This window comes from Candoia aspera, chromosome 1 (genome assembly GCF_035149785.1).
Source record: "Candoia aspera isolate rCanAsp1 chromosome 1, rCanAsp1.hap2, whole genome shotgun sequence".
Classification (NCBI taxonomy): Eukaryota; Metazoa; Chordata; class Lepidosauria; order Squamata; family Boidae; genus Candoia; species Candoia aspera.
The window spans coordinates 301,946-329,731 of record NC_086153.1 but is presented as its reverse complement, the minus strand read 5'-3'; the positions used below and the strand labels follow the sequence as shown (position 1 = coordinate 329,731).

General features: G+C 52.9%; 3 protein-coding genes and 1 long non-coding RNA gene across 4 annotated transcripts in view; 2 read left to right on the top strand and 2 right to left on the bottom strand.

Moving 5' to 3' along the window:
* RPA1 (replication protein A1) overlaps positions 1 to 27,786 on the bottom strand; it is a 92,186-nt gene that overhangs the window by 33,751 nt on the left and 30,649 nt on the right. The window lies entirely within an intron of this gene.
* SMYD4 (SET and MYND domain containing 4) lies at positions 98 to 22,820 on the top strand. The gene is made up of 10 exons (XM_063294767.1): positions 98 to 254; positions 365 to 509; positions 2,641 to 2,730; positions 5,475 to 6,573; positions 6,732 to 6,914; positions 10,065 to 10,240; positions 10,431 to 10,563; positions 18,094 to 18,210; positions 20,318 to 20,441; positions 21,534 to 22,820. Exons 1-10 carry the CDS (start codon positions 121 to 123, stop codon positions 21,694 to 21,696), a joined length of 2,364 nt encoding a protein of 787 aa, XP_063150837.1. The 5' UTR covers positions 98 to 120; the 3' UTR covers positions 21,697 to 22,820.
* SERPINF1 (serpin family F member 1) lies at positions 22,156 to 25,699 on the bottom strand. Its single transcript, XM_063294780.1, has 7 exons — positions 25,613 to 25,699; positions 25,066 to 25,258; positions 24,828 to 24,983; positions 23,620 to 23,823; positions 23,343 to 23,485; positions 22,905 to 23,115; positions 22,156 to 22,514 (listed from the first exon to the last, which is right to left on the bottom strand). The coding sequence occupies exons 1-7, from the start codon at positions 25,697 to 25,699 to the stop codon at positions 22,255 to 22,257; spliced, it is 1,254 nt and encodes a 417-aa protein (XP_063150850.1). The 3' UTR covers positions 22,156 to 22,254.
* On the top strand, positions 22,931 to 26,255 carry LOC134491206 (uncharacterized). Its single transcript, XR_010067300.1, has 2 exons — positions 22,931 to 23,020; positions 25,580 to 26,255. It is a non-coding gene; the product is annotated as an uncharacterized LOC134491206 (long non-coding RNA).

Here is a 27,786-nt window from a genome sequence, read left to right as displayed (position 1 = left end):
CCCACCCCACGTGGCCCGGCGCGCCCACGTGCCGCCGCCGGCGCGCCCGATTGGCCGAGCGGCGAGGGCGGAAGCGCGCCACTGCCGTCTCCCGCGCGCGGGGGCGCCGGGAGCGGGCGCATGGAGCTGCCGGCGGAGGAGTGGCGGGCGCGCGTGCGGCGGGTCTGGGCCTCGCTGCCGGCGCCGCGGCGGGAGGAGCTGAGCCGCCCGCGGCCGCTGCGCGAGACCTTCCTCCTGGCCGCGGCCCTCCTGCGGTGAGCGCCGGCGCGCGCCCGCCCCCCCTCCCCTCCCCCTCTCCGCGGGCGGCGGCCCCCCAGCGCCAGCCGCAGCCCCCGGCGACTCCCGCGCTGCTCTCCCCCTGCAGGAGCGAGGACGAGGAGTGCCTGCGCCGCCTGTCCCGGCGCTTCGCCGTGGAGAAGGACCCCCGGCTGGCCGGCTCGTGCAAGCAGGAGGGGAACCGGCGCTTCCGGGCCGGGGAGCACCGGGCGGCCGCCGCGCTCTACTCCAGGGTAATTCCCGCTAGGCTCCCGGGGGACAGGCCGGGGGCCCGCGAGTCCCGGACCCCAGCGCGCCAGGCGCCGAGGAAGGCGGGGCTTCCTCGGCGGGGCTCTGGGGTTCTGCCTCCCAGACCGACGGGGAGGCGGAGAAGGATCGGGCCCTCCGGCGGTGGCCCGGAGAAGGAGCTGCCGAGAGGTCTGGTGGGACCGGGAAGGGCGCCCTCCCGTTTAGCTCCAATCAGAGGCGCTCCGTCTAACCCCGTGCCCGCGTGCGGACTTAAACCCTGGCCAAGAGGGTCGGGTCATCCGTCTCCTGGAGGGTGTAATCGCCTCTCCGCCGCCGCAGTGCCCTTGCCTGACATGGCCCCCTTACCCTTCAAGGCTGCTGGAATTTGGCACTTTACAGAAATTAAGAGCAAAACTAAGAAGCTAAAATATCCACGGTAGCGCTAAAAACATACAGTTGTAATATCATTAGCATCAATAAAATCAATCAAACCTGCCGTCCTTCTGCTCACCAGAGGCCCTCTGGAATAGCTTGGTTTTAAAAGCTTCCAGATATCCAGAACATGGGGGGCATCCTAATTCCCATCTGAGGGGAACTGTTTTGCAGCATGGAAGCAGTTGGGAACCTCTGCCCCACATTCCTCATGAGCAGCCATTTCTCACAGGATACCTGAGATGGGAGGTTTGTTCCAGCTGGGGAAGGTGGACCTAGGAAGTACCTCAGTGCCAAGGATGAAGGGTCTTCTGGATAACAGCCGGCTTGTAAAATTGTACTTAATTCAAAGCCAGCCTGGGCCTGGAGTGAAAGCATAATGCACTCCAAGCACTGGATGCTCGCTAATGGCTGGGCTGCTCCCTAGTGGGCAGCAGGGCAGCCAATATGCCACCAGGATCCTCAGTTTGTCCCTCTGATCTAACTATATACGTTTACTCAAAGTTGTTACAGCTGCCCACCTCCAGTGGACTGTTAGGCATTCAAACGTCAGTCGCTAGAGCCTTCTTAGCATTCTAGCACCTTCTTACTGTTCTGCTCACCGTCAGTCACCGGCAGCCACAGTCTTCCTGTTTCTGCACCCTTGAGAAACCACGGCCCGCCTTTTGGTCCCAACTGCCACTTCCCTCCTCCCATCTCTAGCAGACGATTCCAGGTCCAGCCTCAACCTCCAAGCGCCCTCCTGGCCATTCTTCTCCATGTCTGCCCACAACAACCCCCCTTTGAGCCTGGCAGAGGTGCCCATGCACATGCCAGCACACTTATTCAGTATGTGTAATATTAATGCAGGTGCTTTTTGAAGGAGCCTTGGGACCCTAAATCTATATAAAAACCGAAACACTGAGTTCTACATAGCTTGCTCCTTTCGGTCCATGTTCGGTAAGATGCATGTTGAAATAAATCAGAACAGGCAGCATTAATGGAAGCTTAGTTTCCAGATCAGGAGAGACAGCAGCTCTGCTGTGGTCTCCGTCAGTTTCAGCCTCCAGTTCTGAACAAGGTCCTTTAAGAGGAACAGGGAACAGGGTCAAGGAAGAAGAGCAAGCACAATCAAGGTGCTAGAAAGTAAGCTGTGTGAAGAGAGGGCAAAGGAATTGGATACGTTCGGCCTTGAAAAGAGAGGTCTGAACAGATATCGGTCAAATACCTGAAAGGGTGTCCCACAGAAGGTGGTCAAGGCCTGGCCTCCGGAGTTCCAGCATGGAGGATGCAGAAAAGTGGCCGTGTGTGACAGGGAGGCAGGTTCCGACTGAACTTTAGGAGAAACTTCCTAAGTGCAGTTTTCTGCTCTATAATCACCCAAAAGGACCCGTTTGGGCCATAAACAAGATCATTATTACATGATTGCAAAAGGAACATGGCATCAGTTGCGAGGCGAGTGGCGAATCCAAGGCAACAGTGAAATCCCATAAGCTAAGCAAGGGATTATCTGCATCTCGTGGAGTAGAGACGTCTACAACCTAGGCATACATTTTAGTCTAGACCCTTCTCCAAATTTGTAGGGTCGCAGCCTTGGCAAACGTAAATGAGGAAGGGATTCTGGTCTGTGCCGTTCCTGTGGGGGCTGTTCTGGGTGACTGGCATGAGCTGTAACGTGCCGGCGCTGGCTGCCCTTACTGCGTCCCCCCTCCTTTGGTTTTGCAGGCGTTGTCCCATACTGAGGCTGGCAGTCCAGAAATGGCCATCTGTTACGCCAATCGCTCGGCAGCTCTTTTCCATCTTGGTCAGTTTGAGGTGAGTTTGAGTAAAGTGCTTCTACTCAAAGTAAAATGTAAAGTGCTTTTACTCAGAGTTCCAAGTACTTTCCCCCTAGAAACAGAACTTTTTCCCCTACCCTGTGGGACGTTGTATTCTTTCTGGTTTAAAGGCGCTTTGCCTGCCTGATGGCTACAGAAAGGAGCATCTTCTAGTATTCTGTATATTTTGTAGCACTGAGAGGATGCTCGTGCAGGGTAAGCATTGCTCAAAAGTTGGACAATCCCTCTTTATTCTCATCAGGAGGCAGCAACAAAGCTGCAGTGGCCTGAGCTCTGCTAATGCTTTCCCCAGGAATTTCACTGAGATAAATCTTCAATTTGAGAAGGAAACAGACTTGAAATATGGAATGCTGCGCACTATTGAAAATTGGTTGCTGAATGCAAGGAGAGCAGCGTACAATAAAAGCAGAGCATTCATGAGGATAAATGGGACGTTTAGTGAATGGTTCCAAGAATTAAGCAAGAAGTAAGACAGGGTATGTGATGCCTCCTTGGTTATTTAAGATAGGGATAAGTATTTAGGGAATGCTTGTGATCTTAGAGGTGTGTTGATTGGAGGCTGAATGCCTACTGGTGATGCCATGTTACTGGCCGAATGATTTGCAGGGAACGTTAAAAAGATTATGAAATGCAACTAGGAGCATGGATGGGAAAATCAGTGCATCAAAATCCAGGGTGGTTGTGCTTGAATGGGGAGAATGGAGAGAACAATTGCAAGCTACAGATAAATGGCAAAAGATAAATAAGTAGGTTACCTTGACTGAATGCCTTCTCTGTCGGAGCACCTGCCATTTGGAACACCGACCCCCTGAGATTTGTCTGGCCCCCTGTCCTAACAGTCAGAAATCACGCTGAGACGAGGAGTAGGTCTCTAGTGTTTATTACTGCTACGTTAAACAGAATCCTAAGAAACTGAAGAAGCGTGGGAAAACCCCAGACAGATAAACCCCGAAAGTTAAGGCGGGTCTGATCTGTGTCTCTCTTTGAATGGCTGCTCAACTCCTCAGTACTACGCATGCGTTTTCCCCCCTGGATAGGGGCCCCCTCCTGCTCGCCATCAGTGCTCATGACACCCCCACACCTTGGCGGTGCTTAAAAGAGCCTTGAAAACATGGCACTTGGCTTGACTTAGGGGTGGTCGTGGGTCCCCTGTACCTCGGGGGGCTAGGATGAGTGTTTTCTCTGGGTGTTTGAGATTTCCCATTTGTATTAAGTGTATTTGGTTGGTATTTTTATTGCATGCTGCCCAGAACTATTATAGAATTGGGTGGCCTTATACATTAGAATGAATGAATGAATGAATGAATGTTTACTAAAGATGAGAAAACAGTTGAAGAAATTTTAACATGTCCAAATGCTAGCAGAAAGGTAGTGGATACAGGTAGTCCTCGCTCAATGATCACAGTTGGGACCGGCATTCTGGTTGCTAAGCAAGGTGGTCATGAAGTGAATCCAACCCGATTTTACGATCTTTTTTGAGGCAGTCATTAAGGAAATCACTGCAGGCATTAATTGAACCATGTGGTCATTAAGCAAATCACATGGTTCCCCATTGATTTTGCCTGCCAGAAGCCAGTTGGGAAGCTTGAAAATGGCAATCACATGGCCACATGATGCTGTGATGGTCATAAATGTGAACCGATTGCTAAGTGCCCAAATCGTGATCATGTGACCGTGTGGATTCTTTGACAGTTGTGAGCTTGAGGACCAGTCATAAGTCAGTTTTTTCAGCACTGTCATAAGTCCAAACTGTCACTAAACAAATGGTTGTTAAGTGAGGACTACCTGTAGTTGGTTGTGCCGGCATACTGTGCAAGATCTTCTCCACGTAGAAATTTTAAAAGAGTTAAGCAGCTGGAGGAGAGAAGCATTTGCCTGGTAAACCCCATCATCCCTGGGGAAGAAGTACAGTGGCAGCCTCAACTTCATGGGTATATAGACATCCTTTCCACCGGTCTCTTGGGGTAAGAGCATAATGCAAAGTGCAGAAAGGAGGTAAGATGATAAGTGAAGGAAATTAAGTGTGGGATAAGAAGAGGAAATGAAGCTCAGTAGGCTTCATGCTAAACCACACAGTCCTTTCTGTCCTCACAAACCATCCGTGTGTAATGGTTGCCTATTCAAAATCTCTGTCAGACTCACACAGGGCTTTCATGGATGTCTGACTTAATAATGAATAGTATGCAGGATCACAAGCAATGCTGAGAATAGTAGAAGCGCAGGATTTCTCCCAGTAAAAACCCAGGCAGTGTCCAGTCCCTCCCCCCAGAGTCAGTACAATTCCATGCCCTGCAGGTGCCCCTAACGGTTCCTGCTGGTCTGCGGGAAACGTCCTTGACAAGGCGAGGTAACCCAAACATGCATTCTTCACTCCTCGCATCGCAGCCTGGTACAAGGAACAGGAGCAGCCCCCTCCCGTACAGCAACCCGTGTCAGCACCAGTATGGCATGGGAACCCGTTACGATGTTTTCCAGGAACATCGGAACAGGGACCATGACACCATGTTCCCTTGGGTTCATGCACCCCTCCCTAAGTGGCCTTTGTTCTTTGAACTCTTCATCGCCTCCGACAAACGCTGGGGTGGGGGAGGAGCTGTGCTTAGCCACGTTTTGGACCATCTCGCTGAGCAAGGGAGCAGCTGGGAATCTGGGGCACAGCTGCATCCCGACTCTGCCGGCCCACTGGCAGGCAGCTGGAAAGCCTCACTTTGCTCTCGGCAGGTGTGCTTGGAAGATATCAGAAGGGCGCAGCAGGCCGGAAGCTGCCCAGAGAAGCTTCTCCCCAAGATTTTGCTGCGGAAAGCTGAATGCCTCCTGTCTTTGGGCCGATGGCAGGAAGCGGCAGACGCCCTCCACGGGGTGGGGAAGAGACTGTCTGCAGACCAGAGGCCAGAGGCTGCCCGTCACCGGGTGCTGTTGGGCCGGCTGGATCAGCTGCGGGTCAGCGCTCTGGAGGAGAGCGGGGCCTTTGACCACCTGCCTGCTGTGCCCGGCCAGGTTGAGCCGGGCCCGGAACCTTGGGAGGAAAGCAGCAGCATTTCTGGGGCCTCGGTGTCTGTGAGCTTGGGCTTCTCCACATGCAAAGGGCGCCATTTAGTTGCTGCCCAGGATGTTCCTCCTGGAAAGCTCCTAGTGAGGGAAGAGGCTTTTGTCAGCGTCCTCTGCCCCGGAGAAGGCCTCTTGCTTCAAGGGAGCGCTCAGGCCCTGCAGGATGGGTGCCTGGCCAACACTGACCTCCACTGCCACCATTGCCTGCACCCACTGCTGGCTTCAGTTCCCTGCCAAGGATGCAGCTACAGCAAGTACTGCGGTCCTACGTGTGCCCAGCTGGCATGGAGGAGCTACCACTGGAGAGAATGTGCCCTTGGGGGACTGCTGCTTGCGCTGGGAGTCTTCTGCCACGTGGCCTTCAGAACTGTGATGGTGGCTGGCTTTGCAGAGGTGAAGGCTTCAGTCACCCAGTCCCAGGGAGATGGCGTGGCAGAATCCACTGCTGCAGAGAGGGGCCCCCACCACATTCCTGGCTGTGAGACTAACGGACAGTATGGCGGCTCCTACCGAGCCATCTTCAGCCTTTTGCCACATGCCGATCGACACAGCCCCAGCCTCAGGTTTCTCTGTGGCCTGAGTGTGGCAGCCCTGTGCAGGAAGCTCGGGGAAGCCGGCCTGGAACCTGGGATTTCAGGGGAGGCCGTGAAAGAAGAGCTGCAGGCTGCGGAGGAGGCATCTGCCAGGCTGCAAGTCTTGGGAGAGGCCATGCTGAGGCACATGCTGCAGCTGCAGTGCAACGCTCAGGCCGTGACCGCCCTCCACCCATCAGGTCAGTGGGGGCCTTGTCCTTGCTAGTTGCGGTTCGGCATCTGGGCATTGCAGTCTGTCCTTTTGAGAAGCTCGGGTGCAGCACAATGTGGGCATTGCTGGAAGCCCCCAAGCCTTCCAGGCCACTTGGCCTCAACCTTTGCTCTTGCTTCCTCCCAGGTCCCGAAGATGGGCTGGTGGCCGGCAGCAGACAGGTCCGCCTGGCCACGGGCCTTTTCCCAACACTCAGCCTGCTGAACCACTCCTGTGACCCCAACACCAGTGTGGTTTTCACAGGTAGCACTGCGGAGGTCAGGGCTTTGCGCCCAATTCCTAGAGGGCAGGAGATCCTCCACTGCTATGGTGAGTAAGCGCCAGCCCTGCAAGGTAGATCAGACCAAGAAACCAAGGCCACGCAGAACAGGACTACTCTGATTGTAAAGCTGCAATAACAGAAATTTGCAAGTCTGGATTTGCTTCCACTCCCTCCCTCCCTCTTGTAAACTAGGGTGGGGCTTTACAGATAGTCCTCGCTTAACAACCACAATTGAAACCACGATTTTGGTTGCTAAGTGAAGTGGTCATTAAGCAAATCTGACCAGACTTTACTACCTTTTTGTGGTGGCCATTAAGCAAATCACTGTTGTTGTTAAGTGAACCACACGGTTGTTAAGTGAATCATGTGGCTCCCCATTGATTTTGCTTCCCAGAAGCTGGCTGGGAAGGTCAAAAATGGCAATCATGTGACCATGGGATGCTGCAGTGGTCATAAATGTGAACCAGTTGCCAAGCACCCAAATTGTGATCATGTGACCACAGGGACTCTGCAGTGTTTGAAAGTGAACACTGGTTGTAAGTTGTTTTTTTTCAGCACCATTGTAAGTCTGAACCATCACTAAACAAATGGTCATTGAGGACTACCTGCACTCAAAGTACTTTTTTTGGCCTGGGCTTAAGCCCGTTCTGTTATACATGGGGTCGCCATGAGTCGTAAATGACTTGACAGCAACTAACAACAAGAAGTCCCTCCTGTTTTTATTTATTTATTTATTGAATTTTTATTACTGCCCATCTCACTTGCACATGACTCTGGGCAAACATAAGCTAAACAATTCAACCATTTGTTGTTGTTTATTCGTTTAGTCGCTTCCGACTCTTCGTGACTTCATGGACCAGCCCACGCCAGAGCTTCCTGTCGGTCGTCGACACCCCCAGCTCCCCCAGGGACGAGTCCGTCACCTCTAGAATATCATCCACCCATCTTGCCCTTGGTCGGCCCCTCTTCCTTTTGCCTTCCACTCTCCCTAGCATCAGCATCTTCTCCAGGGTGTCCTGTCTTCTCATTATGTGGCCAAAGTATTTCAGTTTTGCCTTTAATATCATTCCCTCAAGTGAGCAGTCTGGCTTTATTTCCTGGAGGATGGACTGGTTTGATCTTCTTGCAGTCCAAGGCACTCTCAGAATTTTCCTCCAACACCACAGTTCAAAAGCATAATTCAACCATTAAAACCAACCAAAAACAGTTTGAAAGACTATAATAAAAAAGGCAGGGAGGAGTGCAGTCTAAAATGTACCCGCAATGCAGCCATTTATGGGCTCCACGCTTCCACAGGATCCCCAGGCCCAGTGGCCAAACCAGGTTTTGAGGGCCTTCCGGAAGGCCAGCAGGGTTGGGGCCAATCTCACCTTGGGGGAATGAGGCTCCAAGGGGTGGGTGCTGCAGCAGAGAAGACTCCCTTCCCGGGTCCCGCCAAATGAAGCTCCTTGGCCAATGGGACCCGTGACATGCCTCTTCTGTTGGACCTGACGGGACAGCAGATGTAACCGGGGAGAGGCGGTCCCTCAGATAACCTGGCCCCAAGCCATGAAGGGCTTTAAGGGTTAAAACCAGCACCTGGACCCAGAAGCAAATTGGCAACCAGTGCAGCTTGTGGAGCAGAGGTAAAACGTGCTGTTCTTGGGCCGCACGTAACTGCCCGCGCCGCTGTATTCTGCACTGGCTGAAGCTTCTGAATACTCTTCAAGGGCAGCCCCACATAGAGCACATTACAATAGTCAGATCTGGAGGTGAGCAGGGTGCGAGTGACTGTGCCCAGAGCCTCCCGAGCCTCTTTCCTGACACTTCCTCCTGTCCTTGGAGGCCATTCCGTCTGCAGGAAGTGTGGCTCAGGTGGGGAGGGCCGCTGAGTTGGGCCCTCTGCTCAGCTCCCGAATGTCCGTTAGGGGACTGCTGGCAAATGGTTGTCCAGCCTGCCCTTGAGCCCTCCTGGGGAAGGAGAGCTGCCCCAACCCCCCAGAACTGGTTCCCTCTCAAACTGCTCTCACCATTTGGGAACAACGTGCGCCAGATGGACACCCTTGGGCTCCCATTCATCCTCCCTTTTTCTTCCTACCTCCTTTCTCCACCAGACATGGGGCATAATGGATTTTTGTGATGGCACCTGAGAACTGAATTTTTGTTCCTTGAAGGATGTTGGAGGCACCCTGGAAAACAACTTTCACTATGTGGCCACTTAAAATCTAATGTTGGTGCATAAAAATATAATGATCATTTTTCATCTTTTTTGTGATGTTCAGCATATTGTTTGTCTGGCAGCGGTTCCCAACCTTTTTGGTGCCAGGGACCGGTTTCATGGAAGACAATTTTTCCATGGACTGGGGTGGGGGGATGGTTTCAGGATGATTCAAGCACTTCCTCTTTTTCCTGACCTTTTATTCTTTTTTCTTCGCACTGTTTGGAGACAGCAGCCAATGGTCTTGCTTCCTCTGACGGGGCGGAGCTCAGGCAGTGACGTGAGCGATGGGGAGCAGCTGTAAACACTCAGGCTGTAAATCTGCTCGCTCGCCCACTGCTCGCCTGCTGCTGCACGGCCCAGCTCCTGACAGGCCACGGACCGGGGGTTGGGGACCCCTGTTGTATGGCATAATATCCAGTACTATGATTTTATCATTCCAGTTTCCATTACGCTTAGTTGGAGAGCCAATTCGAGAACCCAACAAAATGATGAGTGAGAGATTAATGTTTGCATATGTACAGGTATCAAATTTCTGGGAGACCTGAACACAGGGAATATTTTGCAGCTCAAAAAAAGTACCGCTTGGAACAAAAGTTGTGTATAATGCTGGTATTAAAAGTCACCATTCTCCGAATGTGTGTTTGCTACCCTCTATGTTCACATTTCTCTTTAAAGATGAACTCAGCTGAAACCGAGCTCTCTCTTTTGTGATAAATGCTGCTGGTGTTTCCTGATGGCTGCAATGCTGTAGCTGCTACCTGATCTCACCTCTAGGGCAGTTTTCCTACCTGGCAAACTGATAGTGTTTATTTCCTTGGGGGGATGGGGGAGAAGTTACTGAATTTTTTAAGGATTGGAAGCCTGGGTGAAGTTTTGGTGTGGGACTAGGACAAAGATTGGAATTCCTGGCAGGTTTCCCTGCTTTGAACCAGCAAAGTAGGACAAGGGGGAGCAGCCCCCTGTGCCCCCACCATTCCCTTTCTCCCCTCTCCTGCAGGGCCGCACAGGTGCCACACGGGGGCTGCTGAAAGACGCCGGCAGCTCCTTGCTCAGTACTTCTTTGAATGTCAGTGCCAGGCCTGCTTGGAGGAACTGCAGCCCAGCCCACCCAGCGGAGCCTCTGCCCCCAAGGCCAGCCTTTTCTGCTGCCCGGCCTGCCAGATGCCCATGCAGGTGAGGCGTGGCCAGGTCCGGCTGCAGTAGAGGGTTGGAAAAGTTGAGCTCTGGAGCGTCCCCTCCCACAACCTGCAAGTCCGGGTGTGTTGGAAGCCCCCCCCCCCCCCGAGTTCCCTGCCACCTGGCTATCGGAAGGCGCCACGGCCGGGAGCAAGTCTGCAGCCAACCTGTTGATGGGGCTTTCTAGGGGGAAGGCACGCTCCGCTGTTCCAGCGTGACCTGCAACCAGCTGGTCCCCGAGGAGGACTTCCATCGTCGACTGCATGACCTTCAGCGCTTGACCCAGTCAGCTTCGGAGCTCTTGGAGCGCAGCAGGCTGGGTGAGCTGCCCCATCCATGTTCTGGCGGCCTTTAGACTGGGTTGGGGGGGCTGGGGTTCGACTGGGACCACCAGGTGGCACGTGAGGACCACCTGAGGCTGCAGGAGAACGTTGCATTGCAACATAAGTAAACAATAGGGCCATGGCTGAATTTTTTAAATAAGTGCTTTGTTTCAAAAAGGGAACTGAACCTCACATTCTGCGAGTCCCGTCAGCCCCGTTCCAGGCTGCACAAAACAATAGTCAGAGCAGAAGGCCTGGCCTGGGGCCTGTAATCTTGAACCGTAAACTGCTCCTAGGAAACAGTGGATTTTCAGAGCAAGCCTTTTCCTGCCACAGTCTTTGTGGCCCGAGAAATCCAGAAAAATCTTTTCTGCCATCTAGTGGCTGACAAGCAACAGCAAAAAGTGGCTCTCTAGATTAGCAGCCCAGATCTGCTAGCCTTTGCCCTAACCTGGTGTTTCTCAACCTTGGGAACTTTAAGATGTGTGGACTTTAACTCCCAGAATTCCCCAGCCAGCAAAGTTAAAGTCCACACATCTTAAAGTTCCCACGGTTGAGAAGCACTGCCCTAGCCCGTCTTGCACCAGGAACAGCCATTGTAACGGGAAGGAATGTGAGAAGAGGAAAGCAGCATCAGCTGTGTGGTTTTTTGCCTGAATCACACTAGCTGGATGCATTCCTTTCCACCAGTTACCTCCTGGTTGAAAATGGCTGTGAAGGTCCAAAACTAAGTTCATGCGCCACTGACTGACTGCATCAGCTGCCTCAAGAGCTTGAATAGAGTGCACCACTCAGTTTAACAGATCGGCCACCTTAATCTGTCTTGCATTTCCAATTTCAGAAAGAAGTATATTTAGAAAATGTATAAAGCCACCCATCTTAAGTACATAACTGAGCGGCAAACAATACATAATATTTAAAAAATCCTAATCTATTAAAAAATACAATACAAGGAAAACAACAGTAGAAGACTGAGGCTCCACATTGCAGTCCCATGAAACCCTAACGCCTGGGAAAGCCGAGCCTCGACAGCCTCCTGAAAGGCCAAGCGGGTCGGGGCCGTCTGAGTGGGGAGGCTGTGCCATGGGTCTGGGGCTGCCACAGAGAATGCAGTCTGAAGTCTCGCAAACGAAGAGACTCTCAAAATGAAGGCAGCACACGGGGTGCCGGAGGACGAGTCAGAAACTCCAAAGCATCAACCCTTGGTTGCCCATCAGCCAAGAATTAAGTGTGCGTGTGTGGGTGTGTGGTACCTTCAAGTCAGCATTGACTCCTGGCAACTGCCTGGATAAGTCCCTGCAGTTTCCTTGGCAAGGTTTTTCAGAAGGGGTTTGCCATTGCCTCCTTCCTGAGGCTGAGAGGGAGTGGCTGGCCCACAGTCCCCCAGCTGGCTTTGTGCCCAAGGCCTGATGAGAACTCACCGTCTCTCCCAGTTTCTAGCCTGGTGCCTTAACCCCTGACCACACTGGCTCTCCTATTGATTGATCAGTCTGTTTCTTTAATTATACAGCCGTCCATCTGACATACCCTAATCCCGGGCGGCTCACACAACTCCACTAAAACTACCTGGAAACCATGCACGCTGTGGCAGTGTAATGGTTGCCTAATCCCAAACACTCAGTCTCACAAGCTCGGGCTTAAAGATAACTGATTTATTAAAGGAATAGTATGCAAATACAGAGAAAGCTGAGAATGAGCAAAAGCGCGCCAAATACAAACTTAAAAGCCTTGCCTTCAAGCCAGTCCCGCCCCAAGCACCCGTCAGTACGCGCCCCCTCCCAGGTGCAAGGAACTGTTACACACGCCTGGGAAAGTAATCTTGAACAGGATTGCAAACCCAAACATACATTCCAAAGATCCAAAACAAAGGAGAGCGCAGGAATGGAAAAACCCTGAACGAGCGAAGCGAATGGACACGGAAAATGACTTGACATGTGAAACGTTACAATGTTAACAGAACATTGAAATGGGAAACATGACATATCGCCCCCCCCAAAAACAATGCTAAGGAGCGGGCTTGTCAGGGTAGGCAGAGTGAAAGCGTGCAACTAGACGAGGCGAGTGCACATCGGGGGCAGCAACCCATTCAGGATGAGGGAAATGTTTCCAGCGAACGAGGTACTGCAAAGTGGAACGCTGGCGACGAGAGTCTAGGATCTCCGAAACCTCGAAGTGTTGCTGGTTATCAATCATGAGAGGAGGTGGTGGAACCGGTTGGGGATGCCAGCGGTCCGACGGCAGGTAGGGCTTGAGCAAACTGCAATGGAAAACAGGATGTAAACGTTTGAGGTTGTGGGGCAAATCGAGTTTAAAAGTAACAGGGTTAATTTGTGCCACAATAGAAAAAGGACCTACAAATTTAGGGCCAAGCTTCTTTGAAGGTTGTGGTGACTTGATGAATTTGGTTGACAAATAGACTTTATCCCCTACAGCGAAAGCAGGTTCAGGGGAGCGTTTAGCATCAGCATGCCGTTTGTAAGTGGTTTGGGCATGGAGCAGAGCTTGCTGAATGTTTAGCCACGAGTCTTTGAGAGAGTTAGCCCAGTCAGTGAGAGAGGCTGGTAGGGGCTGCGGGTGCGGGAGTTCAGGGATTGGAATGAACTCCCGCCCGAAGACAGTCTTAAAGGGAACTTGGCCAGTGCTCTGATGTACGGCATTGTTATAAGCGACTTCAGCAAAAGGGAGTAAGTCGACCCAGTTGTCCTGTTGGTAATTGACAAAAGCTCGCAGATATTGCTCAAGAGTAGAATTAACTGCCTCCGTAGTTCCGTCCATCTCCGGATGCCACGCGGTGGACAGGGCTTGCTTGGTGCCCAGCAGTTTCAAAAACGCCCGCCAAAATTGTGACGTAAATTGTGTGCCCCTGTCACTCACCAAACGGGCGGGGATACCGTGAAGGCGGTACACGTGAACGAGGAAGAGGCGTGCCAGCTGTTGCGCGGTGGGGATAGAGGCGCATGGGATGAAATGGGCTTGTTTTGAAAAAAAATCTTTGACCACCCAAATGACGGTTTTTCATTGACTGGGGGGTAGGTCAACGATAAAGTCCATGGAGATGTCCTGCCAGGGGACGGATGGGGTGGCAACTGGTTGAAGGAGACCTTGAGGCTTGCCTGTTTTGCGCTTTGTAGCTGCACAAACAGGGCATGCCGTGACATAGGCTTTAAGGTCTTTTAGCAACGTTGGCCACCAGAATTGCCGCCAAACTAGGTGGAGTGTTTTTAGATATCCGAAATGCCCAGCCAACTTGTCATCGTGGCAGCGCTGAAGGATTGTTTTTCGCAAAGCGTCAGGCACATAGAGACGATCGTTGCGCCAGGCAAAACCGTCAGTGAAAGTTACAATGTTTTGATTTGTTTGTAACCAAGTATCATTTTTAAGGTGGAGCAGCAACTGTTGTTGATAGAAATTGGCGAATCCAAGGAAACTTTGTAATTGTCTCCTGGTACGTGGAGGCTCCCATGCTATAATAGCTTCCACTTTGGCAGGGTCCATTTCAATGCCCTTAGCGGAAATTCTATATCCCATATAATCAATTTGTGATTGATGGAAGGCACATTTGGACAGTTTAGCATACAACTCTGCTTTTCTCAATTTAGCAAGCACCTGACGCACCAAGTGAATATGTTCTGACGTGGTTTCAGTATAAATCAATACATCATCCAAATACACCAGTACTCCCTTAAACAGGTGGTCATGCAAGACCTCATTGATAAGTTGCATAAAAACCCCAGGTGCCCCCGACAAACCAAAGGGTAAGACTTTGTATTGAAAAGCCCCAAGAGGACAGTTAAACGCTGTTTTCCACTCGTCCCCTTCCCTTATGCGAATGCGAAAATAGGCTTCTCTTAAATCCAATTTTGAGAAGATTTTGCCTCTGGCCAGATGTGATAACATATCTTTGATCAGGGGCAAAGGATATTTATTTAATATTGAGACTGCATTGAGCCCGCGAAAATCGGTACAGAGCCTCAATGAGCCATCCTTTTTTGGTCTAAAGAGGACAGGAGCCCCCACCGGGGAGTTAGCAGGCTCAATGAAACCCTTAGCCAGGTTTTTGTCAATGAACTCCCTTAGCGTAGCCAGCTCTTTGGGAGACATGGGGTAAATCTTTGGGTGAGGTAACTTTACATTAGGTAAGAACTCAATGGCACAGTCTGTTTTTCGGTGAGGTGGCAAGCGATCTGCTTCCTTTTCCCCAAACACATCAGCCAGATCTTGGTATTGGCTGGGCAAGCCTTCTAGTGGTAAAAGAGTTTGTACTGTAGTGCTAGCCACCCGACCTCCCTCCATGTCCTCTAACAAGTCCTTTTCAGGTACTTTATAAAATCTATCAGCAAATGTTACTGTTCTATGTAACCAGTTGATAAAAGGGTTTTGTTGCACAAACCAAGGCATTCCCAGAATCACCAAAGGGCCCCCCACCGGAGCTACGACAAACGGCAATTTCTCCCAATGGGTGCCCATCTGTAAAGCCACCAGTCCTGTAGAGTGTGTGACTGCCTTCCCCCCCGCCATGGTCCCATCCAGTTGCGTGAAGATCATGGGCCGTGGCAGAGGGAACGTGGGTAGTTCTAGGGCAGCTACGACATCAGGATGCATCAGCGAACGAGAACAACCTGAGTCCAGCATGGCCCAGACTTCGACAGTCTTAGTTCTAGAGCCCAATTTTACTTTGACAGTCATTGTAGGGAAGTTCCCACTCACCGAATCGTGGTCGCGCTCGGTTTCCTCCACCTGTCCAAGGGCGCCCTTCAGGACAGGTGGAAGGCGTTTCCCGCCGGTTTGTCAAATTGTAATTCCTCGTCCTCATCCCCAAATGGGAGGTCCGGAGGGTCAAGCTCAGCACAGGCAGCCTTCATCTTGCGCGGCAGGGAGGGCGATTTTCCCGGTGCTTTCCCAGGCCGCTCTTCTGGTCGGCGCCTCGGGCACGAAGTAGCGCGATGCCCCTCTTTTCCGCATCTTAAACACTGCCCTCTCGCCAATCGCCGTTCCCTTTCTTCTTCCCAGGTTTTCGGCTTAGGGCGACTCGAAAATCCAGCGGCACGAGCCCCCTTCGTGGCTCGAGTCTGTCTCATCTCCTTACTCTGGGCATACATTTGTAGGGCGCTTTCCGCACTGCCTGCCAACTGTATCCAGCCGTATAACGTTTTGGGATCGTCCCTGCCCAAAGCCCAACGGAAGATTTCCGTCTCCAGCCCTTGCTTGAACATCTCCACCAAAGTCGACTGGGACCAGTCTTCCACCTTCCCCGCCAGGGCTTTAAATTCTAAAGCGTAGTCTGCGACAGAGAGGGTCCCTTGGTAGAGTTTTCTTAGGGCGTTCTTCACTCTCTCCTGGGCTAATGGGTCTTCAAAGTGCTGTTTCAGCACCCACAGAAACTCATCAAAGTCCTCTAACTCGGTGGCTTCAGCTTGGCACAGCGTTACGTACCAGTCAGCTGCCCTCCCCTTCAGCTTATTGGCAATGAAATTAATCTTGCCTTGTTCAGAGCGGAAATTCCAGCCCCAATCTTCCATATAATGTCTAGCATTGGTAATGAAGAAGGAAAGTGTGGTAGGGTCCCCATCAAACTTTACCCCAAAAGGTGGGAAGGTTCTTACCGGCTCCACCGGCTGTGGTGGCTCTGCAAACAACAGCGTGCGCCGAGCCGCCAGCGATGGCCGATCTCGGGACGCCCTTGACTCCCTTCCCCCCACTGTCCGGGGAGCTCGAGTCTTGCTTCTTCCCCTGAATGACAGGGAACTCCGTCGGGGGGGAAACAGCTGAGAGGGTTCCTCTTCCCAGTCTTCCTGTAGGGACCCCGAACTTTTAGTGGCATCTTTGATTAGGGTCACTATCATTTCCATCTTGTCCTCTATGGCTTTCATGCGGGCAGGGGTGACCGGCTCTTCTAAGGGTCTGTTGGTTACCACCACCCTCGGTGATGGGATTTCGGGTTCCCAGGAAGGCTGTGGAGATCCCCTCCCCTGTGCTGCTCCCACCTCGGGCTGGGGTTGGAGTACACTCCCCGTGGCACCCTGCACCACTGACAATAGCTCATCCAGTTGAGCATCTCGCCTCTCCCGACGTGCGGCTCTTTGCGCTCTCGACGTTGGAGCTACCAGAGTCTTCGTCGAGTCCGGCTCTTCTTCGCTCCCCTCACTCTCGCGAAGCGGAGGTTCGATCATCGCTAGCGCTCCTCTCTACCCAACTTTGGATGGGGCTAGCGGAAAGTACTTAAATGATTCTCAGCTTTATGTAATGGTTGCCTAATCCCAAATACTCAGTCTCACAAGCTCGGGCTTAAAGATAACTGATTTATTAAAGGAATAGTATGCAAATACAGAGAAAGCTGAGAATGAGCAAAAGCGCGCCAAATACAAACTTAAAAGCCTTGCCTTCAAGCCAGTCCCGCCCCAAGCACCCGTCAGTACGCAAAGCGAATGGACACGGAAAATGACTTGACATGTGAAACGTTACAATGTTAACAGAACATTGGAATGGGAAACATGACAGGCAGGGACCCCACTGCCCCAAAGGCAAACACTGCCCCATCCATCAGAAACCCCTTCCCTGGGCTCTGGCCTTGCCCTGCCCCAGCACTTGCGGGAAGAGCCGCCTCTTCAAGGCCTTCTGGGCGGCCTGCTGGGTCCCGGGCGGAGGGTGCTCCGCAAAGCAGGGGCCACCGTGGAGGAGCCTCGCACCAAGGAGGTGGCAGAACGGTCCCTGGCTCTGGCTCTGGCTCGTCCTCTGGGTCTTGAGGGAGCTTCCCCCAGCAGCAGCTCAGGCCCCAGTGGCTCCCCCGCTGCCCAGTCCTCGCGAAGGGCCATCGCTCTGCTCCCAGACCGCTGCCGGGCAGCCAAAGCGGTGGGAGCGAGGGTGCAGTCCATCCCTCCTCTGCTGGTCCATGCAAGAGAAGTCGGAAAAGCCACACACACCCCACCCTGTGCAGGAGACGTGTGACATCCAGCCGTGGCACTGAGACCAGGAGCCGCCTGGAGCACTTCCTCCACCTGGAACTGCCACGCCCCCGGTTCCTTCCGGCCAAAGCAGCCCCAGTTCACGTTTTGCCCAGAACCGGGCACCCGGAACAAGTTCCGCCCTGTGCACGGCCCAATGCCGTGCCTGGGACATTTGCACACCCAGCGACTAAACAGGCAACGCGAAACAGCTTTGCCATGATGTGAGCCCTGTGGGAAGTGTGAGACTCACGAGGACAGGGAGGATGTTGGGGTGTCCCCCAGAGCCTGTGTAATCTCAGGAGTGAAAGACAGATCGGGAAGTGCGGGGTCCTCCTCTTTCCCTCTTTGTCTGCCCTGCAGAAATCCCCCACATCAGCCGTCCCCGGCCATTCTATGTCTGCTTTGTGGGCACTTCGATGTCAGCCTATCCAGCTGTCCCGTTTAGGCCCCGGAGCCCTTTCTGCTCAGTGCTGGAGCTTAGATTAAAGCGTCCCTGACGGATGGCCCGTCTGGGTAATTGGCTGCGAAGATTGCCAGGGCGACGGTGCCACGCTCACCATGTGCTTTCTTTCCCAACGCCCAGATCAGTCACTGGAGCTGCTGCAGAAATGCCGGTTGGATGCTGAGAGATTCCTCTCCCCAGCGCACTTGAAGATGGGGGAGATTGAGGACCACCTGGCCCAAGCCTACGCAGCAATGGGTAGGAGGCCTGTGGCGTGTCCTTCCTGCTGTCCTGCTCTGCTGTGCCTCCCCCCCCCCACATCCAGGGGAGGCTGTGTTTCTTGGGTTAAGGTCATCCACAGGCTCTGGTTGACTTGGACTACGGGCCCAGGCAAAGCCTATGCTGCCCTTCTTTCCAGTGTATATGGGAACGTACCAGGAAAGTAGCGATCTGAAATGTTTTTGTGATGCTACGTTCACATCACACCTTCTGGGGTCTCGAGGCTACTTCCCTAGGCCCTCTCTCCTTTAATTCCCATTTCCACCACGGGGTAAGATTGGGCTGAACAACGGGCTCCCAGCCACTTAGCAGGACAGGAACCCAGGCCTCTCAGTCACCACCCTGGGTTTGCTGTTGCTGGGATGGACTGGAATTTCCTAATCCCGTATAGCTCAAGCATCACACTGCGGTGGTCTTCTGCTTGCTAGGGTTACATCCTAGCTTTCCTGTAGGCACTCAAAGCCCAATACGTAACAAGCCCTCCAGTTTTCCCCCGCAAGACCAACCCTTTGCAGTAGGCCGGGCTGGCAAGATTGACTGATCCAAAGTCAGCCAGGGAGTGGCTGGGTGGGGGACGTTTTCTCCCTGGTCCTAGTCTGGTGCCTCAACCACCACCGCGCAGTGCTGCTTGACTGCTTCCACCTCAAAAGCTTTAAGTGGTGTGTGTGAGAGCAATAGTAGTAGTACAGGTAGTCCTTACTTAACAACGGTAATTGGGACCGGCAACTCCTTTGCTAAGTGATGCGGTCGTAAAGCATGATGTCACATGACTGTGCTGACTTACGACAGCAGTTGCAAGAGTTCCAGTTGTCGCCGTTAAGTGATTCCCCCACAGTTGTTAGGCGCAATGTCAAACGTTCGCCATTTGCAACCTCCTGCTGGCTTTCCCATTTGCCAGTACCACTGAGGCGTGGGGATAGGATGGTCAAGTAAGCAGAATATATCCTGGACTTCAGAGGAGGGATGGTAAAGTAACATGTCTCCAAATGAGCAGAGATGACCACAGGAAAGTCTGAAGGACCGGCAAGTAGACCAGTCCTATGGAGCCTCTCCAGATGAGCAGAGAATGGGAGATTACCCCATGTGCTCTGGATGGCTGCTTCTCATGAGGAGACCACAGGACAGTGGTTTTCTGCGGGTTTGAGCACCAGGAGACGAAGGGAAGCTCTCAACCGTGGTGGAGCATTTTAAAGGCTTGCTAACCTCTCTTTCTAAGCACTTTCAGAAATTTCCTATTTAACTATCTTAAAGCTAATAGAGATCTTCAAAACAAAAAGTTTGCAAAACCACCTGGCGTGTTTACTTCATCCTTGAATAAAAGAAAAATTAACTGTAAGGTTAAGAATTGAGTTGGAATTAAACAGCAAAAAGTGAAATAAGACTCTGATACAAAAAAATTATAAACAAAGGACCAGACTAATTTGAAATTAGGATTTTTCCGATAAGATTTTGGAAATAATTATATAAACAAACAGACTTTTGTGGGAACTAAATTGTTATTTCTATACTAAGTCAAAACAAATTTGAGACTTTATAATTTCAGAAATTGGACACTAGAGAGAATTAAAGATTCTAGGCAGAAAAGGAAAAGGGAAAAAAGTGAAAACTTGCCTTTTATTCTTGGTTAGTACTGGAATTTACAAAATGACACAACGTGTTATGACATTTGAGATACTCCAGGAGATTTTTGAAGAATGGGGTCAGAAACAAAAAGATGCTGAGGCCCCAGAAAGGGTGCAGAGAAGAGCAGCAAAGACGATAAGGGGTCTGGAGGCCAAACCCTATGAAGAACGGCTAAGGGAACTGGGTATGTTTAGCGTAACGAAGAGAAGACGGAGGGGAGACAAGAGATACTTGAAGGGCTGCCACAGGGAAGAGGGCACCGATCTGTTCTCCCTGGCACCTGGGGTGGGACAAGGAGCCATGGGTGGGAGCTGTCTGAGGGAGGTCCAACCTGGAAACGAGGAGGGATCTCCTGGCAGCGAGAACTGTGAAGCAGTGGGACGGCTGGCCTCCCGGAGTGGTGGGTGCTCCATCACTGGAGGTTCCACGTGACACAGAGCCTTCCTTTCCTTTTTGGCCCTAGGGAGGTGGCCGGAAGCAGCGGGGCACCTGCGCAGGAGCATCCAGGCTGTAGAAGCCCATTTTGGCCCTTCCAGCATAGAAGCAGGCCAGGAGCTTTTCAAACTGGCACAAGTCCTCTTCAATGGGTGAGCACACTGCGCCTTCCCCTTTCGTGGGGGGCTTATTGGGTTGGGTTTTGAGATGAACCCAGCAGGCCTCTGGCAGGAGGGATGTTGCAGGGTGGGTGGATTTGCATTCAGCAAAATAGCAGAAGCAGCACTGAGCCAACTAGCAGGTTTTGCTGCTGCTGCTGCTTTGGGAAGAGAAATCAGCTCGTTGGAATCACAGGACTGAGCGGTGGATCTGGTCCAGTTCCTAGTGGGGCCAAGGGACTCCTGCCTCGCAGACTGACTTTGCCACGTGACAGCCTTCAGCAAGAGGCCTGCCTGGTCTCCCCAGCAGCCTGTTCAGGAGGGGTGCCCTTGGTTGGGCTGTTGTAGAAAGGATGGGGGCAGCAGGGGGAGAGGGAGCGGGAAAAACGACAGCAGTAACGCAGCCTTTCCTTGCTGTGTTTAGGACGAAAATCGCATAGGTGTTGCTATTTAAAGTTTAGCAGAGGGGCTTCCCTTAAAATGCAAATGGCAGCTTCCCATCAGCTGGAGAACAGACTACAAGGACCGCTAGAACTCTGCCTTTTTTGTGGCAGGGTCTAATAGCGAAATCTTGAAAGGCTGACAGAGCCTCTCTCCCCCACGTATTCCAAGAACATCAACACAGGCCTGTCTTGAACTTCTTTCTCATTCGCGCCTCCCTTCCAGGGCTAAGTGGGCGTTTACGTAAGTGCCCTTGCGTTTCTTCTTCAAGTCCTCTCTCTCCTGCACTTCCCTAGAAGTGGCTATTCAAGCTGTGCCAGGACAGAGTTAACTTACTGATCTGTTTACCTTACAGAACGTGCGAAGGTGAACATGGCTGTTTCATGAGTGTGTCCACACTGTCGTGCTCCTTGGCCTTCCTGGATGTGTTTCAGTTTCCCAGCCTGGCCCACCACCCTAGTCTCCCTTCATGAAACCAGCCCAAATTGGCCAGGTGTGGCCCTCTGTTGAGGCCTATCAGCACGGGCCCCCTGGGTGCCCACCGTGTCAGTCTGTCCGGTCACAGAGCCGTGGGGCTCCAGGGGTTCTGCGGAGGGGAAGCTTTGCTAACCCTTTTCCCTCTCAATTTGCCTCCCGGGCACCTAGGTGCGTGGCCTCAGAAGCCCTGCGTGCTGTCCAGAGGGCCAAGGCAGTTTTGTCGGTGCACCTGGGGACCCGGAGCGCTCAGCTGCGAGAGCTGCAAGAGATGAGGGCCTGCCTGGAGGAGCTGCTCCAAACCTCACCGGCAGCCGCAGCCAAGCTGCTGTAAGCAGGCACCACCAGCAGGGAAGAAGCTCCGAGGGCTGACCCCCCCTCTGCCTGCGAAGGGGCCGAAGCGAGGAACTGCCAGGCCTCGGTGCGGGGGGTCACCTTTCAGGGCAGATGGCTGTCTGGCGCTCCTGCCTGCTGATTGACGTGGCAGGGTCAGGGATCTCCTGCCGATCAGGCGGCCTCCCCCTCTCCCTCCCTGCCCACACAGCCTTGCTGTGATGCCAGGCCTGGGCCTGTGGCTGACTCAAAGGGCATTGCCCGTATGGAAAACAGGCAGCTGCATTTGTTGACTCAGCTGAGGGGACCTTGAGGGGCAGTGGGAAAAGCGTTTCCTCTTCTCCGCCCCCGCTTTTCCTTCCTTTCTCCCCAGAATCCCCCCCCATTTCTCCATCAGCAACAGGATGCTGGTCCAAGAGTGAGTCCTCAGACCCCTGAAAAAGTGGCTCGTGAGGCACGCTTAAGGTGGAAGCGCTTTTATTGGACCATGTAAGCAAAACCAGCTGCAGGACACAGTCAAGGACCCCCCTCCCCCCGCTTCTGGGGCCTGGGGAAAGCTCTAAGCCTGCTGGGGGTTGACAACCTTTCCGATGACGAGGAGGGTGCCGGTGTTGTCATCTTGGACCACAAACAAGAAGGACTTGTTCAGGGCATAGTCAACGGGGAAGCTCAGGCGTGCGGCCTCTGTGTCAGAGGGAAACGCCGAACTCGTCCCGTCTTCGCCAAGATCGAAAGCGGCCTTGTGATGCGCGTCGGAAAGCTTGATGGCTCTGGGAGTGATCTTGCTGAAGTTGGGTGCTGAGAAGAGTGCCTGGAGCCCTGCAAGGGAAGAAGGGGGCCGTTACTCTTCCCGGCCGTCTGCTAGAGAACAGGGGAGGAAAAATGCAGATGGCAGGCGCCAAGGAGGCTGGCCCCTGAGGGCTGTGGATGGCTGCTGCTGAGGCTGAGGCCTGGAGACCGAGTGGCCTTTCCGGCCACAGCAGCAAGGAGAGAGCTGCTGTTCGGCCTTCTGGGGATGGCCGGCCGTAACCACAGTGGCTGCTCCCGTTCTGGCAGGGCAGCCGTTTGGGAACCCTCCCTCGGCCCTACGGAAGGGCTGGGTTTGGCCTCCAGCTGGCATCCTCAGAGGGAACTCTCTACGGCGGTGCAGGACCTCTCCGTAACTCAACTGGAGTTACGTACGTATGTAACTTTCTGCCTGGTACGTACGCATGTCCCGAAGCGCCTCCACCAGCCTCACGTTGGCGGCCAATCTGAGCCGGGGCACCCGAAGCGCAGCGTGGACTGTCTTCAGCTGCCTGTCTATGTCACGGACAAACTCCGAGGTGAGGCTCTCCTCGATCAGAGTCATGTTTTGGGTCACGCTTTCGGGCAGGAAGAACATGATGCTGACGCCTCCCGTCAGAGGCAGCTGGGCGATCTGGGAGGGCAGAGGGGCAAAGAGCTTGTTTTGGGCTCCCGGAAGAGGGGAAGCGTGCCCGCCAATCTCAGTGGTGGTGGGGTGAGAGTTGATGGTTGGTGTGGGAATGGGGGTCAGCCTGTGCACAGGCTGCAGGGTCACCAAAGTGGAGGAAAGTGGTCAGTGAAGCCATTGGGCCCCCGTGTTCCCCCCTTTGTGTTGGCCACCACCCCGCCTGCCCCGCTGACCTTGCAGTTGAGTTCAGAGTCAAAGCCGTATTTCAGGATCGCCCTGGGGGCTGACATCATGGGCACCTGGATGGTCCTGTCCTGATCCAGGTGGAAGTCCTGCGGCTTGGTCAGCTTGGTGTCAAATCTGGTCACCCACTGTCCTGTGGTAAGGGGAGAAAAGAAACAGCACGCTAAGCAGAGGAGGAGTCCTGCAAAGTCGGCCTTCCCTGTGCATTGTAAAAGGCAGGAGCCGGGCCGTTCAGCTGCTGCCACCTTTCTGCCTGGGCAGCTGTACCTTTGAAATAGGCTGCCCCCAGGAGGAGGATGCTGATCCCAGTGGGAACCTCTTCTAGGAATCTGCTGACTTTCCCACCGGTCCGCTGCTGCACCCACTGGTTGATCTCTTGCAGATCCACTCGGGCATTTCCGCTTAGCACTCGGGGGCGGAATCCATAGAATTTGTCCAGCTCGTTCACAAACCCAATTTTCATTCTCAGCTCTGAGTGGAAATGACAAAACACACCATTGTCCTCAGCTGTAGAAGGCCCTCAGGTGTCCCCCTGGGTTGCTAAGCTGCTCTGCCAGGGGACCCCTGTCTGTGGCCAGCTTAGCAAGAGCCCCTTGCCCAGTGGCCAAGAAAGAGAGCATGTTTTATTGCATTAAATTTGGACCCTGCCTGATCCACTATGGTGTGTGTAGGATGCCTGGCCAATCCAGGAAAGCAGTAGTAGCACACACCGGTCAGAAAAGGAAAGCAGAGAAAGTCAAGCAAAACATTATCTCCAGACAACCGAGTGGAAGAGCTCTTTTAAAACATCTCTTTAACCTTCCGGATCACAAAGGTTAATGTGGACGCAGGTGGCCTCCCTGACAGGAGAACTGCCCTTATAGCTTGCAAGCAATACATGTATTAATTTGGGTGAAAATAGCTGAACTAAACGATTTCATTGACTGATTGCAGTGTAAATAAATGACACTTGCAGTATTCTAGCTTGAATTAGAATCAGTCAGCCCAACGCCCTCTGCAGCTCAGAGGTCGACCTAGGAGGGAGGATGGTCACCCTGCTTGCTGCCTCTGCTTTGGGCCTGTGACCCCTGTTTGCAGAGAGGGCCAGAAGCCATGAGGCTTGGCGGTCGCTGCAGTCATGAATCCAGTCCCCTTTGAAAACATGAAACTAATGACTGTCATCACTCCTGATAGCAGTGAATTCTACAGTGCAACTGTGGTTTCACTAGAACCATGTCTCTGCTGAGGATTTGCGGTTGGAAGAGGCAAAAGGCAAGCTGTGAAGTAATGGGGCTTGCTGGCTACTGGTAGGCTTGACTCAGTCGGCCAGGGGGCAAATGGACAGTCTCTACATCGGGGCCACCTCCTGCCAGAGGCAGACGTTCTCACAAGTTGTTTTCCAGTTGGGTCTGGAGTTGCGCTTGGCAAGGGCTGCCTGTGCTTGGGAGTCTGTGAGCACCCTTGCCCCACCCCCCAAATGCAAAGACGAGGTTTACTTCTCTCCATAACAAGGCGAGAAGCACTTTTCAGGCCCTTGCTGGATGCTGGGATGCTGCTCAGGAGCTCCTTGTAGGTGTTGTGAAGGTTGGCCTTGTTGAGCGTGTCGTAGAAAAGGGCACGTGAAATCACATCCTCTGTCCGCTCGCCCGCACCTGTCAACCACAAAGAGCGGCCTGTTACGCTTCCTCTCAAGGGGACGACCCTGGATCTGGACAGGACAGAGGGGGAGCTCACCGAGCGAGAGGCCGGAGAGGGCCGTGGCAATGCTGAAGGGGGATAGCAGGATGTTGGCCGCGGGGGTCTGGCTCGAGTGCTGACGGAACAGGTCATAGCCAAAGTTTGAAACAGCGGCTGCCAGTTTGTTCACAGGACTCCTATAGAAGGGGTCCTCCTCCTCAGCCTCCCTCGCCTGGTCAGGCTGAAGATCCTTAGAGAGAGAGAGAGAGTTGGCTCTCTTAGGGTTATCCCATTACAGCCGTCATAAAGGGGAGGAGAATTGTCTTTTAGACTCCGCCCACATTGTGGATTGAGCAAGACGGGCGTCTTCCACGAGGGTTGGACTTCAGCTGCAGCGTTCCCTAACTTTGGCCTCTGGCACTTGGGGAATACAGCAGGGTGGACTTGCAAGGCAGTTGGAGAGAATTCCTCAGGCACATCATCTTCAGTTTGCCACGGGTTGTCCACTGTCCCCTGCCTCTGCTTACCAGCTAATGCTCTGAAACGTAGCTTTAACCCAAAGTGACTTCAGTGTTTCAGGGGACCCCCAACCTCCAGGACTGACCTGTGGGTTGCTTCCAGGGCTCAAGTCTTGGCTTCTGCAAGAGATGGTGAGGGCTGCCAGCCCCAGAAGAACTATCAGATGCTTCATGGTGGAACCTGGAGGAGGAGGAAGAACAGACAAAATAACTATGGGGTTTTGCCCGTACTCCCAGCTTTCCCTGTGTCTGCACCACAAGGGTGTATCTCTTGACACTTCCGTGACTTACCTTCTCTTTTAAAAAGCAAAGCTGTTATCTGGGGGTGTCTGGCCTCCCTCTCTGACAGAGCGTCGTCATTCCCACTTTCCTCTTGGTAGCTCTTCCAAGCAGCTGCAGCTGGTTAGAACGGGAGCTACCCTTGTCAAATGGCACCCCTGGGCAAAAAGCTTGGGGCTGCTCCCTGGACAACTTTCTCACAGGAAACCAACCAAAGATGGACATGGTGGAAATGTCATGCCTACAATAATTTCTAACCTAATATCGCATGTCACAGGTGTGCCATTATTAATCAGGCTGGCAGGTCTGAGAGAGTTTTGGCACTTAGGAATGCCCATGAGAGAGGGGCTTCATCTTGGGGGGGGGCTGTTTTCAAGTGGGCCTCAAGGACTTGTGTTCTGATTTATTTGGTTTTAATGTCATTAAGTTTTGAATAAATATTTAAATTTATTCTGTTGTAATGGAATGATGTTCAATTTTATGTTTCGAGGAGAGAGCAGGGTTTGAGTTTTGTGGTGTTTTTGGGTTAATGTTTTATTTGTGCTTTATGTTTGTTAATTGCCTCCATGCTATTTCTGTAGGCTGTCTCAAGAGCGCTTCTCTTCCTGTAAGCATCAAGTAACAAAATAAATCAACACAAGGGTTATAGAATTCAGTTTTTAGCATTGCCAACTTTTCTGGGTAGGAAGAGGTGAATTGCCACATCTCTGCCTACCTTCAGCTCTCAGTACAGCAGAAGCCTTTACGTTTCTTTAGTTTAATTCCAAATTGTTTCTCTTTAAAATCTACTGCTTTGACATTGGTTGGTCTTCTGACTTCTGGGGTTTAGAATTGCATAGCTGTACAGTTTCTCCACATTGGTACCTATGAACATGATGTGCTGCTCCTTTCAAAGCAACCACGCATGGAAAAAAGTGCTTTTCTTACAGCAACATTTAAATTTGTCAGTTGGGAGACCGCATTATACATTTAACTCCTGACAAGAGGACAGGAGTTCTGTGTAAGGATTCTCTGGAAGGTGTAGGCCCTTCCTGAGACCTTGCTCGCTTGTCCAAAACCTGCAGATCGGTGGGCAAGATTTGTCCAGCTTTCAGGCTGTTTGCTAGAAAAGGCACCGTTGGGAATCACACACTCTGGACCCCCCCCCCTTCCTATCTGGGGGCTTTTCTGGGGCGAGGGAGCAGGCCAGCTGGGTCGCAGACTTCTGGCACTGCTGTTTGCAGAGGATGAACTTGGACCAGTTCAAAGAGTAAACTGTAACCTCAGCAGAAGCCTGTCCCTTGGAGCTGGCGCCACGAGGGCTGCGTGGAAATGGTAGTTAGATCTTCAGAAGGCTGCAATTACAGGCGGCCAAGCATGGTATTCTGGTGTGCTCATCTGTGCCCTCGCCCGTCTCTGAGTTCCCAGATTTTTCCTCTGCAGAGCCCCCCCCCCCCCCGGGTTTGAGCAAGCCTGAACATCTGGGTCCAATTAGCCCAGATCTTGAAGCAAGCAGGCAGCCCAAAGAAAGCAAACGCTGGCTGTAGCCAGGGCAGCGTGGTCTTCCTCCACCCTGGTTCCCTTGAGAAGGAAGCCTCGGCTGTGACAATATGCTCCAAAAAGGCCGGGGGACCCGAAGGGCAGCCGGGCTCCACAAGGGAAAGCTGGCTACCGCTGAGGAAGGCAGGGGAGCCAGAAGCCCCATTTGTTCCCAAAAGGGGGCTGCAGAGCAGAGGCACCAGCCCCTGGCCCAGATGCCAGCTGAGCGGAATGGTGTCCGCCCCGGGCACAACGTGGAGATGGGCTGGCGGGATGCCTGGCTGCCCGCGTGGCTTTGAGGGCCAGAGATTTTGACGCACTCCCCGACTCTTCTCCTTCCGGGGTTCCTTTGTGCCAGCTCTTCCCAGGGTCTCCCCCTCCCCGGTCCCCCACCCGAGGGGGCAGAATCACTCCTTACCTCTACCTGCTGCTCTCCAGCCTGGTGGGGCGCTGTGCAAGAGGG

What these genes read in the sequence shown, in the direction of transcription:
- SMYD4 (XM_063294767.1), top strand. Translation starts at nt 121, where the DNA reads ATGGAGCTGCCGGCGGAGGAGTGGCGGGCGCGCGTGCGGCGGGTCTGG. An exon ending in CTGGCCGCGGCCCTCCTGCG is followed by an intron (nt 255 to 364) that starts GTGAGCGCCGGC and finishes CTCCCCCTGCAG; the next exon opens with GAGCGAGGACGAGGAGTGCC. An exon ending in GACCGCCCTCCACCCATCAG is followed by an intron (nt 6,574 to 6,731) that starts GTCAGTGGGGGC and finishes GCTTCCTCCCAG; the next exon opens with GTCCCGAAGATGGGCTGGTG.
- SERPINF1 (XM_063294780.1), bottom strand. Translation starts at nt 25,699, where the DNA reads ATGAAGCATCTGATAGTTCTTCTGGGGCTGGCAGCCCTCACCATCTCT. An exon ending in GCCCTGGAAGCAACCCACAG is followed by an intron (nt 25,259 to 25,612) that starts GTCAGTCCTGGA and finishes TCTCTCTCTAAG; the next exon opens with GATCTTCAGCCTGACCAGGC. An exon ending in ACTCTGAACTCAACTGCAAG is followed by an intron (nt 23,116 to 23,342) that starts GTCAGCGGGGCA and finishes CTGCCCTCCCAG; the next exon opens with ATCGCCCAGCTGCCTCTGAC.